Here is a 19,477-nt window from a genome sequence, read left to right on the forward strand (position 1 = left end):
AGCCATCATCATTGTCTAAACTAAAAAAAGTTTCCTTTCAAAACAGCTGTCTAATCTGCCCACAGACCTGATAAATGCTATCTTGCCCTGTTATAAATTTAAGTTATACATTTTCTGAAATAATTTTCTTTCTTTCTCTCTTACTTCAGATGTCTGGTAATGCAAAATCTAATAAACATATTTAACGTAATTTTTAGATCAGCTAATTTTTAGAGCAGCTCGATACAAGGAACAGGTGTAGAGGCATACAGGACATATAGAAACTCTATTGATTGATTTAGAAGGGGGATGAAGCTGATTTTGTGTAAATTGAGAAATAGAGTTCAAATAATGAGCCAATTAACCATTTACTTGTTTGACAGAAAGTCAGTAACTATTTTGGTAATCGATTAATCTTTTGAGTCATTTTCCAAGAAGAGAATACTGAACATCACTAGTTTCCATCTTCTCCTCTGTGAGGATCTGTTGTAATTGTTTTGAGCTGGAAACTAGGGGAACTAATACTGATTTAAGTCTTTTGTCTCGGCAATTGTAGTAATGTTGTCTCTGTTTGTTAGAGCTTTTTTTAAGCCTCCATAGGTTACATTGTTGTTGTTTTTTTGTTGGCTCAGCAGCAGGGGGATTTTCAAACTCTCCGCTAAATGCGTTTGTTGTAGAATAAGAGAGAAGGAAAGAAACAAAAAACTTGCAGCAAAAACTTAATGTGTAAAAGCCACTGGAGTTTTACACTTTTAATCTGGCCAAAATGATTGTGATCCACAATATCTCCCAATAACTATCAAAATATGTTTCAAAGTCTTTAAATGACAATAGAAAATAATAGAATCACTTTACCTTACATTTTGTTTAGAGAGAAATATTTTCATTGCATTACAGATAAAATAATATTTTCTTTAATGTGAACACCCATCTTAAAATGCCGTGCTTTTTAACTATTTGAAATTGGGATCATATCTTTTGATATGAAATTTGCCAGTGCTTGCTAAAGATTTTTTTCTGCGTTTTTTTTAAGGTTAGTGTGTATGCTGACTGTTTTTGCACATCTTCTATCTTAATTTTTAATAGATCAGTGTGGTTTTTGAGCATGTATCTTATGCATATTGAGTAATTGTTTTGATTAATTTGTAAAGATAAAATGTAAACATTTTCTGGTGCCAGCTTCCCTAATATGAGGACTTGCTGCTTTTCTCTGTTTTTTATGAATCAAAATTTGTTTTGTTTTTTTGACTGGTCAGACACACAAAGAAATTTGGGAAATTTTGAGGCACATTTATTTGATATTTTATAGACTGAATGAATAATAATTAAAAAAAAAATAAAGAATTTATATATAAATCCATAATGAAAATAATTGTTAGTTGCAGCACTAATGCTGTGCCTCAGTTTTATTTTCATATTATCGTCTTATATTTTTTTGTACTATTTTTATATTTTGTTTATTTAGGTTTTAAGTATTATAAATCTTTTAAGTATTAATTTTAAGTATTATTTTCATTGTATTTTATTATATATTTTTGCACTATTTTTCTATTTGATTTAATTAGGTTTTATTTGATGTTTGGTTGCCGAAGAGTCTCTTAGGGAGCTGCTTGGCTTGATATACAGGATTATTTGGATAATGTATATCCACCACAATCAATTTATTGTGAGTTTTTTTAAATCGCAGTCCATGTTAAAATCATATATTATCCCGTCCTTGCTGGACACAGATCTAGAAATAGGGCTTACAATCTATATAGGCTTGAAGTGGCCCATACACTTAAATACCCTCCATAAATATAGTGGTGAAAAAATGGCGCAGGATCACCCGACTATTAACAAGTTGAGGCCCAACTACTTTCCAGTCTAGAAACGAGCCAGCTTCATTGCTCTGCTGCCTCCTCAACCAGCTTCCATCCGTCTGTCTTTCCAGCTGTTCAGTGGTGATGAATCTCCTCCCAGAGCCCCAGCCCCACTCCAGCAGAGAGCCCTCTTGTAGAAAGGCCTGTGGAGGATATAATGAATTAGGTGTCTACCCAGGGTTCCCTGACCTCCGACCCATGACATCATCAATCAAGGAGGTCCTACACTTAAGTGAAACGGTGGGCCCCAAGCCTGGAACGCTTAGCCCGGGCCCTGCCGGCAAGCAGGGGCCACTGATTTTCACTTGTTTTTATTTGTTTTCATAATCCCTTAGTGTTCGTCCTTGCTGATGTGTTTGGAAGGAATACACGACTCTGTCTATAATTTGTTTAAAGCTGGGAGAAGAGAAATATAGAGCGTTAAGTGAGAAGAGGACTTGAAGATGGATGAAAAAATGGCAGACATGGCCCCCTCGCACATATGGAAAGAATTTCTTTCCCTCCTTGCTTTTGCAGGGCGCAGTGCTTTTGCTGGGGGCCTGATGGTATTTTAAAGCAAAGTTACGAGTCAGGACCAAATCTATATCTGTGCTGTGTATTTAAAGGTCCTCTGAAAAGTGTTGTGCTGTTCCACAGGCCAGCGTGAAGTCTTTTATGCGCAGAAAAGTTGAAATAAGTGTTGGATCACACTCCAGGCATATGTGGATGTGAAGAGGTGTGTTCGAAGTAGCTCCACTGCTGTCTACATACATGCACACATTGAAATTTTTGGATTTTGGGATAGCTTGATGGAGGTAGATCTCACCAGTTGTCCCTCCCTTCTTCTGGATGGATAAAGATCCGTTTCTTCTTCTTCTCTCCTGTCTCTCCTTCATTCCTGCGCCTTTTCCCTGCAGTGGTGCAAAGATATATGGAGCCCCCAGTTTTTATCAGTTCACCTTTATGTTCCCGTTCACAGGAGTGATTTACAATCTCAGACTCTCAACAGCGGGAGGACACCTTTTAAAATGTAATACTGCTTACTGTTCTCTCTGTATTTACATATAACTATATCTGCACTTGCTACAGGTTGCTCAATATATATGAATTTAACAGAGGTAGGGTGGTTAAAGATTTGCGTCTGATGCCTGTTTGTGCGCCCGGTCTCATTTCATTTCATGTGATATGAAAGATTTACTCTGATGGTTCCACCAGTTGTAAACATTGCAGCTGGATCTGTAATGTTCTGAGGTGAAACAAGGATGAAGCATGACTAAAGTGAACATGTGTTTGTTGTAGTATGTGACTGTGTATTCAGTGTGTAGAGCTGAAACAATTAGCAGATTAATTGATGAGGCGATCCCCAGAAAATGAATGCATCTTTAGTGATCGTTTTAAGTAGTTTTTAAAGATAAAAGGCAAAAAAAAATAATCCTTGTACCAGTTGTAATAATGTGATTTCCTGCTTTTGTCTGTTTCCTGTAATTGTAATTTGATTTTAGGAAAAGAGAAAGATGACTGGTTGCTCTGTAGGCTATGATCAGATGTAGGTTAAAAACTTGTGTCGGGTGCTCATGGAAAACGTGAACCAATATGATAAACAGAAGGGAAATCCAGGCACACCAAAAATGTAAAAAAGCATGAGAAGAATAACATTAAAAAGCCTCTTTATGATTTAGTTAGGCTTTATTATTACTTTATTAGGCTTTTTGTTTTTATTTTTATTATTTCATTTTTATTTATTTATTTATTTATTTATTTACATTTTTCACATTTGTAGAGTGCCTGGACTTCCTTCCTGTTTATCCAGTAATTTGATTTATTTTTTTTTTTTTAGACTGGTCAGACACAAGAAATCTAGGAAATTGTGATGGACATTTATCTCATATTTTATAGACTAAATGATTATTCAATAATTGAACAAAAATAAATAAATAGTTAACTAAAAGTTAGTTCCAGCCTTAATGCTGTGGCTTAGTATTATTTTTTATAAATTTTTCAACAGTATTTACATTAAATTTTTGTATTTAATTTATTTTGGTTTAATCTGTTAAAATAAAGATAATCTTTTTTTATCAAATCTGGATTCACATTAGCAATAGCTGGAAAAATATATAGTTTAAAAAAGATATTACAAATGTAAGACTTGGGAAGTTTTATGCATTATTGTTTAAACTCTGCTATGTCATTATAATGTTCTGTTTAACAAAAAAGTAGAGTATACCTTATTAAAGATAAAGATGGAAAAAATACAGTTATAATAACACTTATACCAAAAGAATAAACCCATAATAAAATCAAACAACAAAAACTAAATTAGAACTAATACATTTGGGTTTTAAATGATTTACAGTGGTTAAATAATAAACAGCTTTGAGATGAACAGTACGTTTTGCAGTCCGTTACTTCACTATATGTATCAGTGCCGGCAGCGAGGCCTGTGGCTCAGTAATATAGATGAGGAGCAAAGTGAGGAGTGCTGTAATGGAGTGCTGGAAAGAGAGAGCAGCAGGCTGACGAATGGAGCCCACAGCGTCTTTTCGAGTGTCAGCGGGAGCTTCCAGAATGATAACCTCTGCTCTGCTTGGCTTCCACCGCCACGCAGCGGTTTCTGTGCTTTTTTTTTTTTACTACATAGCTCCCATCTCGCATCTTACCTCACACCGCTTTTTGTGTTCTGTCTTCCCTCCTCGCTGCCCCCCCCCCCCTCCTCCTCTCTCTTATCTTCCTTCGTCACTTCCAGCCAGACTCGGGTCCCGGGCCTCTCCTGTTGGCTGGATACGAGGACGGTTCCCTGTTGCTGTGGGACGTAACCCAGAGGTCCCAGCTGAGCCAAGCCAAAGCCCACCCTGAGCCCGTCATGTGCCTGACCTTTGACACCGAGCGTCTGAGGGGCGTATCGGGCTCTTCTGAGAAGAAGCTCTCTGCCTGGAAGCTGGACAGACAGAACAACCTGCAGGTCAGCAGAGGACAGGCTTAGAGAGGAAAGGAGTGTAGTTTAGTTCAGTGGTTCCCAAACCTTTTTTTAATGATGAAACCCCACAGCCGGGTTAGATCACTATTTTATCAGCACCAGCCATCATGATTTTAAACAGGTATTTAACACTGTTAATCATGCAGCTGTCAATACACAGTAAAATATGCCAATGGTTAGATGAATATTTCAATGGAAGTCAAGTGGATATTGTTAAAATAATTTTTATCTACAATGGAAATGTCAGTGTCCAGGTAGGTTTGGTGAAAGGAACAATTGACCTGCTCTACAGTTGATATCTCCAACACTGCAACTTACAACAAAACAATCTATATTGGTAAATAACACTACAGGTAAAAAAAAAGAAAAAAAAAAGTTTTTTTAAAGAGTTTTTAATGTTGGGGTGAACTGTCCCTTTAAGTTTGCATTCATACTACTTTCTGTAGAGAGGTTAAAGCTGGACATTTGAACTGTTTGTGTACTACTTTAGGGAACTCTTTCAACCATTTATCTGCTTCTTTAAGCTCATGTTTTAATGTTTTATCCATCCCAGTTGCTGAATATTTTAGCCATTTATCAAATACTTTATGCTATTTTTTTTTAGTGTTTAGCAAGTTCTTTTTATAAAGAGTTGTATTTAATTATTTTTCCTATTTATCCATAACTGTAAGCTATTTTTTAAACCATTTTGTCTATCACATTTGGCTAACTATTTTAAAAGTCTATCAAGTACTTTAAGTTAATGTTTAAACTGTTGAGCCATTACTTTTTCCATGTTATTTGTTTATTTATTTATTCAATTCCATTTATCCATTACTTTAAGCTAACGATTTCAACCATTTAGCAAACTATTGAACTGTTCAATCCATTGCTATTAAGCATTTATCAATTAATTTATGCTAGCCTTTTAAAATGCTGATAATTAATTTAGACTAACAATTTCAACCACTTATCTTTCAATTTTTAGCTAACTTTTTAACCCTTTATACATTACTTTTAGCTAATTATCTCAACTGTTTATCCATTGTATTATGCAGCTATTTAATCAGTTTATCCATTACATTTAGCTTTCTGTCAAGACTTTTCCTCTGACTTTCTAACTATTTTTCTTACTTTGTTAATCTGACCATGTAATCACGTTACAGATCACTAAATTTGACTATTTTTTTTAATCAAATCATAATACCTTCAAATTAATTTTCAATTCTAAATTCCTTTCAGGTTTGCCTTTGCAACTGCAGAAGTACCAAAGTGTCCCTTGTTGGGAACCATTATGCTAATTTGACCTGCTGAAGTGTCCCTGGTTTAGGTCCTGAACCCTCTACCTACTAACTAGTTGTTGAACAAGACAGTCAGCTAAATGCCATGAAATATTTACAAAAAAAGGTAATGGTGTAGACGGGAAGAGAGAAGAGCTGCCTTTCTTTAGGCTCTCTTAGAAAACATCAGGGGCCAGAGAGGAAGAGGCTCAGTAGGGCTCCGGGGGCCATAAATCAGCTGCTGGTTACACAGCGTTGGCAGGGCCAGGGGCCAAGGGCCGGGCTGTGGCTGTCACTCCAGACTCAAACCACCCACCCACACACACACACACACACACACACACACACACACACACACACACACACACACACACACACACACACACACACACACACACTGACAAATATTCACACATTAGGCCTGGATATTATATATATATAGTCATGGAGGGAAAAAAAACACCACAAAAAAATGGAACATTTATGTATAGTTACCTCATTTAAGAGTTAAAAAAAAAACAATACATACAACATTCCTTTTGTCCTGGATATTATGAAACATTGTACATACAGGTTCTTGCACACATGACAAACTATACACTTAAGCCCACGCCAGAGCATCTTCTGCCACACCGAAAGAGACACATCAGTTTAGTTCCATAATTCATTTTACATAACAGCCAGCGCCACAGAGACTTCACGCCTCATTTGAAGCTATATTTTCTCTTGATTTCATGAGCAAAAGGGAATGCTCCCATTTTGCAGCCAACCCCCATGAATCAGAGCAGAAAGGAACCTGAGGCTGATATAGTACACTCCTGCACAGTGCAGGGGTATTATTCTTTCCGAGGCTTTTTTACAAATGAATGCTTGAATTAGAAATATTTGCAAAGCCCCGCTTTTTTCCCCTCCCGAAAATGCGTCTAGAAAAACATTACGAAGGATTTGATTCAATATACCAAAAACAGGCGGAGAGTGGTTATTTAGTTTATTTTGCTCGAGCAACAAAATATTGATTCAGCATGTAACCCAGGATGAGGAAGACAGGAAAAAAGCACAAGGAGAAGGAAAGGATCCAACAGGGGCTTTTAAATTATCCTGAAGTGCAGCTCAGTGTGACGTCCAGACAGCTATCCTCAGTTCTTCCCACAAAAGTATTTTTGTGTGGCAGCAGTAAGGGGGCGGGAGGACCTGCCGGGTGGCGAACCCGGGCCCCGGGTCCTGACGGACGACCCGTGAGAGGTAATAAAAATATCAAAACCTCGGAGGCCCCTTAACCAAACAAAAAACACATCTGCAGTAAAGGGAACAGTAGTTCACAGTGGGAGGCTGCAATAAAGGCTGAGGAGGCTATAAGTGCCACAGCATCCCACTTCCCACAAATTACCCCTGCGATACCGTTGGTGCAACCGGCTGGCAAGGAAGATGGATGCTTTTTGTGAAATGGAGGGGAAACTGAATGTGACACAACACAGCGCAGTTATGATTTAGTGAAGCTGAAGGGCTGTGAAGTGAGCTTATCAAGGCCAGATAAAGACAGATAGCCTCAGGAATGGAGGTTAATGTAATACACATGGCTCCCAGAGGCCTTTATCTGCTGTTTGACCTGGCCAGCCCTGATATCTTTTCATATTAATGAGGCATCTTTTTCCTCCTCTCCTTCCAGCGTATTTTTGGTTAGGGTGTCAGGGTGAGACTGAGGGTGTGGGTGTTACGGTTTACAAGCTGTTAAGCCAGATGGACATATATTTAGGCAGCCGCTCATATGTATTGACAAGTGCAGTGACGTGTTCCTCTAGGAGGAAGAAAAAGACAGAGGTCGCGGACTGGAGAAAGAGAAAGCAGGCATAGACGGAGGGAGATTAGCAGTGTAAATCATGCGTGGCTGACAGAAAGCTATTTCTGAGACTGATGACAGTTCTCTACAGGTGGAGCTCCTGCCCCTCATCTTCACCACAATTTAAAAATATCCCACTCTTTCCCCAATGTACCACCACCCCAGTAGTCACTTCGCTCTTGCAGCCAACCCGTGATATGACCTGAATTATGATTTAGGTCACATCAGGGCCAACTCAGTCTTTTGGACTGATGTATGTATGAGCTGCTGTCATAAAAAGTTATGGTGCTCTATATTGAGCCCCCCCCCCGTCTTCTTCTGTCTTTTTCTGAATGGGACTGCTCACCTGTTTAACACATCCATCTCCTGTCAACCCGAGCCAAGCTCTGACAGGCAAGGTGACAAAAGGCTGTAATCTCCCCGCTGCCGAGTGTGATTCAGGGACAGGGTGTGTCAGAAATACCTGCGAAAAGCCTCCCAGCCGCTAGGCTCGAGTGAGTGAGCGATGATGGGACGTTTCAGTAGATGAGCGTGAACGCCAAGATCCGTGCCAAGACCGAGGGAGAAAGACGGGGGAGAAAAGTGGAGCGAGGCTTGAGTGAGACCTGCCAAGTGGACGCTCTTTTTGAACGTCTCCTCTGTCGGTGAGATGCTACAAAAGAGGATCCCGAAGTGTGAGTTTGTGTTGGATCCGTCGTAGGCCACATGAAGTCTAGCGGGCCCAGCTGCTGAGCAGAGCTGGTAGCCTCCTGACAGCTGAGAAAGCTGGCGTTTAGACAGCGAGCCTGCTGTGTGTGTGTCTGCATGCTGTAACACAGGCCAGGAAGGAGTGTTCAAACAAAAAAAAAAAAATGATGAAGCCCAAAAAACGGATTCTGTCTGTGATGAGATAGTAAGGAGGCAAGGAGAAGAAAAATGGGGTGTCAGATAAAACGAGCCAAGACTCCCCAGTTAGAGCCAGTGGATTTCATTACAGATTTAGAACTAGGTAATGGCAGCGCTTAAGTCAGCCACGTTTTCTTGGTGTTCATTCAGCCGTGGTGTGGCCCGACAGCAAGAACAACAATGCCGCTGGAGAACATGGAATTAAAATGACAGCACAGTTTAGACTATTTCCTTTTTAAGAATAAAGAAGAGTTATCCTAACATTGAGAAATAACATGTTCATGGGCAACTGATTTTTTTATTATCCATTAATCTGCTGATTGTTTTCTCCGTCAATCGATTTGTCATTTAGTCCATAAAATCATCCTGTTTTCACAAAGCCCAACATGACCTTGGGCGGATTATGAGACAATGGGTCCCTGGGCACAGATATGCAAAAGGTCTGCACCACCTCTCCTTAATAGGACAAGACACAGACTTTGTGCTGGTTTTGCCTGTTTTTGTGTCTTTTTGAGGTGATTGTGCATCTTGTTTGGTAGTTTTAGTAGTTTTAATGTCAAAGTGCTACTTTCAAAATGACTTAATGGATTATTCAGTAATGTTTTTTTGTTTTTTTTACATTCAACTAGTTAATCGTTTCATTGTTCCAAATGTTTTATCATCATACCATATTCAATATAATATATCCACTGTTTCTTTTGCTGCAGTGTTAATCAAAACATGGGCAGATGCTGTATAAGACCAAAACTGATAGCAGCAATTGAATTTTCATTTTATGATCAGTTGACTATTTTTGTGATTGCTGATTAATTGAACATTAGTCAGATATATTAAAAAAAAAAGAAAAAAAAGATTACAATTCTTAGTTGATGATTTCAAATGTTTTTTTTTTCCAACTAACAGTCCAAGAGATTCTACATTTTCAATTATATTTATAAAGAAGCACAACCAGCTCGGTGGTAATTTCTATTTTATAAATTACATGAAATGAAGAATTACATTTCAAAATTATTGGTGTTTACTTTTCTGTTGAACAACTCATTATTTATTCAATACTTTTACTATCAAGAGCAATTACCACGTGAAATCAGAGAGTAAACACTGATCAGCGGCAGCTTAGGAACCAGCATGGCAACATATGAGCCCCATTAATGTTAGATTATTGCTCAGGACAACCTTTTTTCACAGCACTTTTCTTTCAGCTTTCTCAGACTGTAGCGAGTAAAAACAATTTACCAGCCCCGCTGAATGACCATTACTACATCATCAGCCGTTTACTGCTCACAATTGACCCTTTAATGAAACAAATGCTTTTCCCCGACACAAACTATGGGAAGCAAAACAAACAAAAACAGACACTTAAACCCATCATTATCAGGCCTCTAATGCAAACCAGATGGAGAGAAGTAGGGGCATACCAACTTCTTGAGGTAATAATGAAGCTCCAAACAATCTTTCACCCCCCCTCCCAGCTTTTTTTGTATCAATGCATCTGGCTTGTTTGGTCTAACCAGGCACACCAGCGATGATGGTACGCCAAAAAAAAAAAGCCTGTTCTGAACGCTCAGTTTTGATCAATGGCATTCCTCCCCGCTCTCTCTCTCCCTTGCATTCCACTTTATCCACTTGGGCTATGAGTACCTGGCTTATATCTTCCACATGCAGTTTGTGGATGGTTCCTGCCCGGAACAGGAGCATGCAGATAAATTCTCCACCGTCTCCTCCCATCCAAGGCCATTAGTCTCCCTAGACACAACTTATGAAGTCAATTATACGCTGTCCAGTTTGATTTCAGCTCCCATATCCAGATGTTTGTGTCTCATCTACGAGGTCCAGCAGAGATCCCGATCCTGCAGGAAGAGCACGTTCGCTCCCCAGGAATGCCCACTTCAGCAGGCCCTTTAGATAGTGATCTGAGCTGCCATTCATTATAATATGTCAGAATGTTGCCCCTTTAGAGAGATTGATACAGTCCTCGGACACTGTAGATCACAAGCAGAGGGAGCTGTGGCTAATCTTTAGCAGGCAGACGTTACAACAGTGTATTTATCGGGTGTTTTCTCCCACTGACCAGACCTTTCAGTGTGAATGTAATTCATCAGCAGCGCTTAAAACAACAAGACCTCTGCAAACAAGCATTTCAGCGAGATGGTCTCTCACTTTCTTGCAAACTGTGACAAAGGTAACTCAAGCCCCGCTTCCAGAATAGGCCTCCCTAACTCCAAACCAAATAGTGGGACGCAGAGAGATCTGCTCGCTGCCCTCGTGCCGTAATGTTTTATGGCCGATGATTGAGTCCCAGGAGTCTCCAGCCAGGTCCGACAGACATCCAGCCTCACGCTTGGACCTCAGTCATCAGATCAGCTGATAGTCTCTCCCTGTCGGTGTTTGTGTTGGCCTCAGGTTCCTAGACGGCAGTGATTAATTGACTCACTGACCTAATTAGTTTGTCCGATTATTTTTGTCTTATTTGCATGAACTATAGGTTCATTTGGTTTTCGGTTTCTCCAACAATTCCTTTGCCTTTGCAAAGTTTTTTTTGATTCATGTAAAGGTGTCTCAGCATGCATTTGTGATAAATGGTTCTCACCTGCATAGAAATGTTAAGATTCCTCTCCTCTTCTGTGGTTTAACAGCTCCAGGAAGGTGTGACGTTGGTCAACCCTGGGGTCTCCCAGCTTTGTATCAGGGGGGACGGTAAGCTTCTGGCGTCGGCGGGCTGGGACCATCGGGTACGGGTATTTGGGTGGAAGAAACTGCGGCCGCTGGCAGTGCTTCAATACCACTCTGACATGGTGCTGAGTGTGGCCTTCTCTGACCACCAGGACCCCAGACAAAGACTGCTAGCTGCTGGATCCAAGGACCAGCGGATCAGCCTGTGGTCAGTATATAATGAAGGAGCTGACACTGGCTGAGCCGCTGAGCTCTTGGGGGATATATGGACTTTTAATAATACTTTCTACTGACTGACCGCCAATTCAATAATAGTCCAGTGTTATTTTTTTAATGACTGGACAAATGGACTGTGTATATTGTGTTTAGTTATACTTGTCTCTTGTTGTGATGTCACCATCTAGCACCAAACAACATTAACAGTTGAAAGCAGCGCCAATAGATAACATTGGCTAATTCATTGAGTTATTATTCATCATGTCATTATGTTGCGCCGGTTTCCACCTTTTGACCCCCTGTCTCACCTGAGCTCTTATGAGCAAGAAAGATATTGTAGTAAACCAAATACATTTACACTGCTCCAGCTCAGTTGTTTACATTCCTAAAAATTCTAGTACCTACATGAAACCTGGCAACCTGGTGAGTAACGTGGTAATAATAAAAGTGAAGAACTATGTCATCAAGGCGTTGGTTACTGATGTCTTCACATTTTGTCAGTTTCAATATAATTTCAAGCTTATCCCACACAACAAGCCCCCATCTGTCTTGTAATTAGCTTTAAGTGAATTAATACAGTTCACACTGCATCATGCCTCAGGATTCATAAAAATAGATCAAACATGCTGCTCAGCATAATCTCTTGAATAAGGATTAGTGTTTAAAATCAACCTTAACTGATTTCATATAGTCTTCATATGAATCAAAATTGCATTAGTAACTCCATGAAAAGCTTCTTTGTACCAGCTCATTATTCTGTTCTTTTCATAAATCTGAATACAGTTAAATAAAAACAATGTTTACAATCACTAGAAATACATAGGTAAATATTTCTAACATAAGAATTGCAAACTACAAAACACAACCATCTTTAAAAAAAATAATTTATAGTTATGTCACCTTCATGAAATGGACGATCATAGCAAAACTATTTTATACAGCAAAAAGTGACATAATTATCAATACATTCACTCACCCCATAATCAAAAAGTTTGAAATAAAACTACATAGAGGATGTTGGTGGTACTTAGTCTCGTAATTTTTCACCTATTGCCTGGATATAGTTTATATTTGCACAAATTTATACTCTTGTGTCTACCCTTCACTTCAAAAATAACATGAATATCAAAATGTATATTCATTTTATTATTGTTTTAAGGAAAGTACATGCAGAGGCAGGAATTTCACACACATTTTTCAAATGAAAGTTACTTTTACTTGAGGGAATATATATATTATTATGATGGTATGTTGGCACATTTCAGACCATCACATTGATTAAGAAAGTTTGCACAAAAACAAAAGCAAAATATGGAAAGTGAGGAGTAAAATGTGTGTTAATATGCAAAAATATACTCATATACTCATCTCTCATATTTTTGTAGATAAATCAAAAACTTATTTTTTATCCCATCAAAACCATGTAGCTCAAGACTTAAAAATAAAATATATCTCCTCTTGCAATATTTAGACACACCAAACTCCACTGTAATAGATGCTGTATATATATATATATATATATATATGTATATATATGTATATATGTGTATATGTGTGTGTGTGTGTATATATATATATATATATATATATATATATATATATATATATAATAGTCTTTGGAAATTATTTTTAGTTTTCATGTTATTCTGATTTCCATTCCGCCATTCATTTTCTCCATTTGTAAACACCATTCCAACATCCTTACCTTAAAAACCCCCCACAAACAAACAAAAAAAGTTAATATAAATTTCGGAAAGTAAAAAATGCAGGTGTCCAATACTTCCTTCTGAAAAAGTATTCAAAGTATAATTTTCATATGATATAATATGGTATTTTCATTGTGTTAACAAATACATACACCTGTGCATATGTATATCTGTCTCGGGCAGACACTGCCTAACTTAAAATGTGAGGCCAGTTGAAATATCTGATGTATTTCAAATTTGTCAATTAGGGACAGGCTGACTTTTTCAGCCCTCTGTTTGCTGAAGCTTTTTGTGATTCTCTGTGCAGCTCCTGATTGTGTTGACTTATGTGATAGGAGATTTGCTCCAGTGGGCCTGAATCTGAGGCATACGATGCACCTGAGCAGCTATGTAATCTTGTGTTGTTATTCTAGCAGCTCTTAGCTTAACACACAGGCCCTCCAGCCTGGCCTGAGCTGTATTTGTCAAACAAGGTTAATCACAGCAGGCACAGAAAGAACAGAGAGCTGTTGGTTTAGTGGAGGCGCTGATCTACAGACGCTCTTGGTCAGCATTATTTGGTTATGAGCTGAATTTCTTTTCTTAACAAGTATTACCGCTTTGTCAATCACAAGGGTGAGACGTGTCGAAATCTATGTCAATGAAACTGTGAAATTCTGAAGAATTCAAATAAGTGAAAAAAAGAAAAAAAAATTGTAGGCATTTGCATTTCAACATAAGACAATTGTCAACGTTTACATTTACTTCACATGTAATGCCAAATACAGATGTCTTTTTAAGAAACAGACATTTGTCATGAACAAGGCCAAGGGTCCTGCTGTGAAAGTCCCAGAGAAAATAGAGAGGTGTTGTTTTTCTGGCCACTGTCTCTAATAATATCTCTGTGAGTCAATGAGCAGCATGGGAGCTCATGTGTTACAACACTGTGCCGAGAGGCCGGGGGCCAGGGCTTCAAACACTCCACGTTCTGCTTCATAAAGGCTTTGTCTCCTGGGATGACCTTAAGTTAAGAAGCTCGTCGTGCTGTACAGGAAAGGCCTGAGAAATCAAAGAGCCAGACGAGCATAATGGCCACGAATCATTAGTGAACAGAAGAAAGACAAGGTCATTTGCTAGACAAGCTGCCTTGCTGTGTCGCTACTGTCATTGTAAAAAAAAAAAAAAAAAAAAAAGAAAAGTGTGGAGCTGCAGGTTGTGGTTGGTTTTCTTGCTTGGATTTGTTATGTTTGAATGAGTTGTGTTTGTACTTAATGACGTCATTTTCAAAGTACATGCAATAAGAACTTTTTATGGCGATAGCTGTGGCTGGGCATAATTTTTTTAGGTTTTCCATCTGTCCCATTTTCATGAATGTGAATATCTCAAGAACGCATGGAGAGAATTTCCTCAGTTTTGGCACAAACGTCCACTTGGACTCAACTATGAACTGTTTAGATGTTGGTGGTCATAGGTCAAAGTTCAACATCACCGTGCCCTTGTCCGTCTCATTCTCGTGGACACATCTCAAGAACACCTTGATGGAATGTCTTTAAATTTGGCACAAACATCCACTTGGACTCCAGGATGAACTGATTAAAATTCTGTTTATTTGTTTGGTCAATGTCACTGTGATCTCAAAACATGGCCATAACTCATGAATTCCTATGGAAATTGACTAAATTGCACATATTTAAAATTGGCAAAATGTCAAATATTAAGCAATAAAAAGTGCAAAGACAGTGCCAAACCTCAGGGAGCTATATTATTCATTTTTTATCCAAATTTTCACCTGACTTTATAAAAAAAAGTAGCCAGGAACTTGCTGTATACAATGTTAAAAGTTTCAGTTTTGATGAAACTTTTGCTGAAGGCATTCAAACAAAATTTTGTGTTGGAGTTTGTTAAATTCCAAATTCTAAATTTGGACAGAAAAATTTTCGTTTTTATCGTAAATGCATATTGGTTCCAAATATTAGAAGGACTTAAAACTGTCTGAGCTGATCACTATGGCAGAATTTATGTCACTTTTAAAAGGAAGAAAAGAGATTTTAAATCTCAATGAGTTTTTTACCTGGTTAAATACAGGATATATAAATATTATTTATCTTATTTATTACTAATAATTGGTATTGGCCCTGAAAAACCAATATCAATTGACCCCTACTATGATACTACAACTTCTAATTCTACTTGTCTTCTTTTCTGGTTTCTTTCTTTCCTTTTTCTTTCTTTCTTTTCCTGGTTTTAATGGCATGTTTTGCTTGTCCCCCCCGCAGAGCTCCATCTATACCTTTTGTGTCTGACCCCTCTGGTGACATCTTGCATTCATGACAGCTTCCTAACTCTCCCGTTGTCTTTGAACAAACACCAGAGGTGGCGTGGGCCAGCTTCCGTCCATTCTCTGATAAATCAAATGCCGGGTCCATTGGTGCAGATGTCTGCTGAATGGAGCAGACTGCAACCCACCGGCCTCAGAAGTGCTTGGTGGGGTGGTGGTGGACCTCGTAAATCACTTCATAATGGATCATTTAGGAAGTCAACAAATGGACAGGGAGACCGTGTGCACAATAGGCCCTGAGCTTCACTTATCACCTAACGTGTGTCTTCCTTGGCCTTGAAGGTCAGAGGTCAGCCTGGCTTTAGGATAGGACATAATCCGATGGGTAGTGTTGGTATGTGTGTGTGTGGTTGATGCCGTGACTCCCTGAGCCTTTCAGTGTGAGTCTAATTCTTTAGAAAACATATATTGGGGAAAAGAATGATTTGAATAATATAATCCCTTCGGTATGAGCCAAAGCTAATGTTCCGCCTCACGGCTAAGTTGGTTTTATTTATTTTTTCAAATGTGACTTAATACAAATGTATCAAGGCTCTTGCCCAGCTGTGGTGATGTGTTTTGATGTTCTGCTTAAAATGTCCGTCAGCAACCTCATGTGCACCATCAACCATAGTACCTTTTGTATTAGTTGAGAGGCCATAGGGGGGAAAACGTGAAACACGTGTTCTGTTGTTTAGGTGGTGGACTCTGATTGGTTTGCCTGGCTTGTTTTTAATAACTGTCCCCCAGTTATGGCGGAAAGGGAGGCGAGGCTCAGCAGCAGAAATGTACACAGAGGTGAAGCGAATGAACCCTGATAGGCCTGTCACAACAGATGTTCCAGATGCAGCTAAGTGTCAAATGATGCCTCAGGTCGCATTATCATCCATCCTCTGCCTCTTCATACTTCACTGGCAAATCCTTGGCACTGTTGCTCCTGGAGTCTGAGACATCTGGGCACATGAATGTAACTGCAGGTTGCTGTTTTCCTCGGTGTGAGACCAGAGATACATTGAAATATTGTGCTTGAAAATGGCCTGGGCCTGTTGAAAGCATGCAGGAGCCTATGAAGGTGCATGTGTAGAAATGTAGAGTGGAAAATATTTTCCAATACAGGCCCCACACTGACATTATTAGTTGGAATTGAGGTGTAATTCATAATAATTCCTCCAGTAGGCGCAATTTCTCTGATTACCACTGTGATAAAAACCACATCACTTATTTAGTTTGCAAGGATTTATCATAATTGTAATTTCGGGGTACAAAACAATATATTCTTAAAAATCTTAATTTGTTAAAACAAAGCTTTATTAATGTGCTCATGACTAAAAATTCACTGTGTTCCTTATTTGAATAGGCTCTTGCGATCCTCTTCAGACTGTAGGGCAGAGTTACAAAATGAGGGCAGCCTCAGGCTTCAATGTTAAGTCTCCCAGACTGATGCATACTACACCAGGGACACCATTTATTAAGAGTGCAACATATGAAGACAATTTCATTGCTGGACATGATTTGGTACAAAATTGGACAACTGTTAATAGTGCAGGTGGTGAGAGAAAATGAAAAGGCTGTCTCTTAATTCCAGTGTTAAGATGTATACTGTTCTAAATTACAAATTTGAGATATTTGTAGCCTGAATTAAGTACTTGCATTTAATGCTACTTTGTATCTAGGAAAATATTGTTAGTTTGTTCACAGACAAAGATTTCACATGCAAGACTAGCATATTAAATATATTTCATTGTTATAGATTAAACTACAAAGGGCCTACCAACCATAAACTATAGACTATAAAGTAAAAATTAGATCCAACTTGAGAAACTGTAATATTGAACTGTGACTCAATACCACCCTCAGGGGCCATGTTTTTTTATCATGAGTATTTATGAGTATAGTAGTATATTTTACTCATAAAATGCTCACTTAAGTTTCATTTTCATTGCAGAGTAGGCTGTTACTTGTGATAGAGCATCTGTATTGCAATAGCTATTTTTATTCAAACGAAGGCTCTGAATACCTCCTCCACTGCTTAATTGTAACCTCACTGCTAATTAACTTGTAATTAAGGTGTTTTTGCTTTCCACTGCAACCTTTTCAGCTGATCGTTAATAGTGGTCCTGAGACACAGAGCTGGGTTTAGTAAATAACAACGCTAATGATAATAATACTAATACTAATACTACTACTATTACTACTACTACTACTACTACTACTACTACTAATAATAATAATAATAATAAATAATTTAAACTCAGTTTACCTTTTTACAGTATAGTTTTTGAATTAATTAGTTTGTAACTAATTAATTAGTTATTAGTTTGATTTAACTTGATTTAATCATACTAGTATCTATCAGGAGAAAATGAATTAAATTAGCCTTTACTTTGTTACCGAAAAAAGCCAACTGATGGTAGTTTCCTCACTGCAGTCACTGACAGTTATCCTGTCCTAAAAATGACATGCAATAGCAGTTTTATTGTTGTTTCCTCTGCGTTACGAACCCTATAATTAGTCCGCATATCGCCTTTGACCCTTCTTGCCCCACGTGCTACCCTTTCTCAACGCCCCATGCGCCCCAGCGGTGCACGAAATAAACCCAGAGTTGTCTCGCGGTGCTTCTTGACCTTTGACTGCTGCTCTTCAGCACCTACAGGCTGGCATTGGTCCACACCAGGTAGCTTCCTGACCAGACTGCACAGGGGCACGAAATGTTGCAGTGGACAGGCTTTGGCCATTTTTGCGGGCGAATACAAATTATTATGAAAAATTGATTTAAGTAGTTGACTTAATTATAACCCTACATGAGAGAAACAGTTTTAGTAAAAAATGCTTTGTAAAAAATGAGAATTAATTAACAGTAAGGCTTGCTTGTCAAATAACATTAGGCCTATCTGTTATATAAACATTTTTCATAAGGCTAAGTAGTTTGCAAAGACCTTTCAGGCTAGCTTGAATTTTTAAGACTTAATTGTCCATATTGGCTTCATAGTACAGTTACACTGTAACCCAAAAGCTTCAGTAACTGCCCAAACAAGCAAAACAACTCTACAACCAATTAGTTTGCGTTCAAATGAGTGGAAACATTATTTAACCTTTGACACCTTTACAAGCCATTAAACAGTCAGAGGTCAGCAGCCCCCGGGCATCCTTTTCCCCCCTGCTCTCTGCTCAATGGCAGCAGGGTTCAAGGAGAAAAAATACATTATTGAAATGAATCATTAGGGTACATTTCCTTTTGTATCATGAAAGGCACAAAATCCCAAAGCAGACTTTTTTTCCCCAACAAGATTAACCTTGACAACAAAGCATTCCTCATATGACTTCAAATAGGAGGTGGAAATGGCTGCACAGATAGGAGACGGTGACGTTCCTAAAATATCACACAACTGTCCCATTAAATATGAGCAATGATATCCTTATGGGGAGAGGGGAAATGCAAATGCTGTCTTTTTTTCCAGTTCGTATGACATGATTACATTGCTTGTTGAAAGTTTTTGAAAACAAATTTCAGAAGTTTCATCAAATAGGCCTACATATTTTATCAAATTATTTGCCAATAGTGTGATGATAAATGCTTAAATGCCCAATGAGTCATATAATATTCCAGTTATTTAGAATTAGTATTATTGTTCCCTAAAGGTTTTAGGCACTCATGGTCTTTTTTCATTTTTTTGACAAATTGAAAATGATCTCTTGCTATTGACTTATAAAAAAACAAATACATTTCAATTTGTAATGTGACCACAGCCACTTATATTGTGTTATCATAACTAAGAGAGGGAAGTGTGTGAAGTAGGAAGCATGGTCAACA

The 19,477-nt window shown here is 38.3% G+C and overlaps 1 protein-coding gene across 3 annotated transcripts in view; it reads left to right on the top strand.

Moving 5' to 3' along the window:
• The window catches only part of gnb1l (guanine nucleotide binding protein (G protein), beta polypeptide 1-like), a 28,405-nt gene extending 16,278 nt beyond the window's left edge, over window positions 1-12,127 (top strand). For all 3 annotated transcript variants that reach the window (XM_042488120.2, XM_088077122.1, XM_088077123.1), the window contains 2 exons: window positions 4,564-4,779; window positions 11,412-12,127. In XM_042488120.2, the coding sequence (XP_042344054.2) occupies window positions 4,564-4,779; window positions 11,412-11,690 (495 nt within the window). In that variant the 3' untranslated portion in view covers window positions 11,691-12,127. The remainder of the gene's footprint in view (window positions 1-4,563; window positions 4,780-11,411) is intronic.
• Window positions 12,128-19,477: the final 7,350 nt, after the last annotated feature.

The sequence above is a fragment of the Plectropomus leopardus genome, chromosome 4, assembly GCF_026936395.1.
Source record: "Plectropomus leopardus strain MGB_pleo_1.0 chromosome 4, ASM2693639v1, whole genome shotgun sequence".
NCBI lineage: Eukaryota > Metazoa > Chordata > Actinopteri > Perciformes > Serranidae > Plectropomus > Plectropomus leopardus.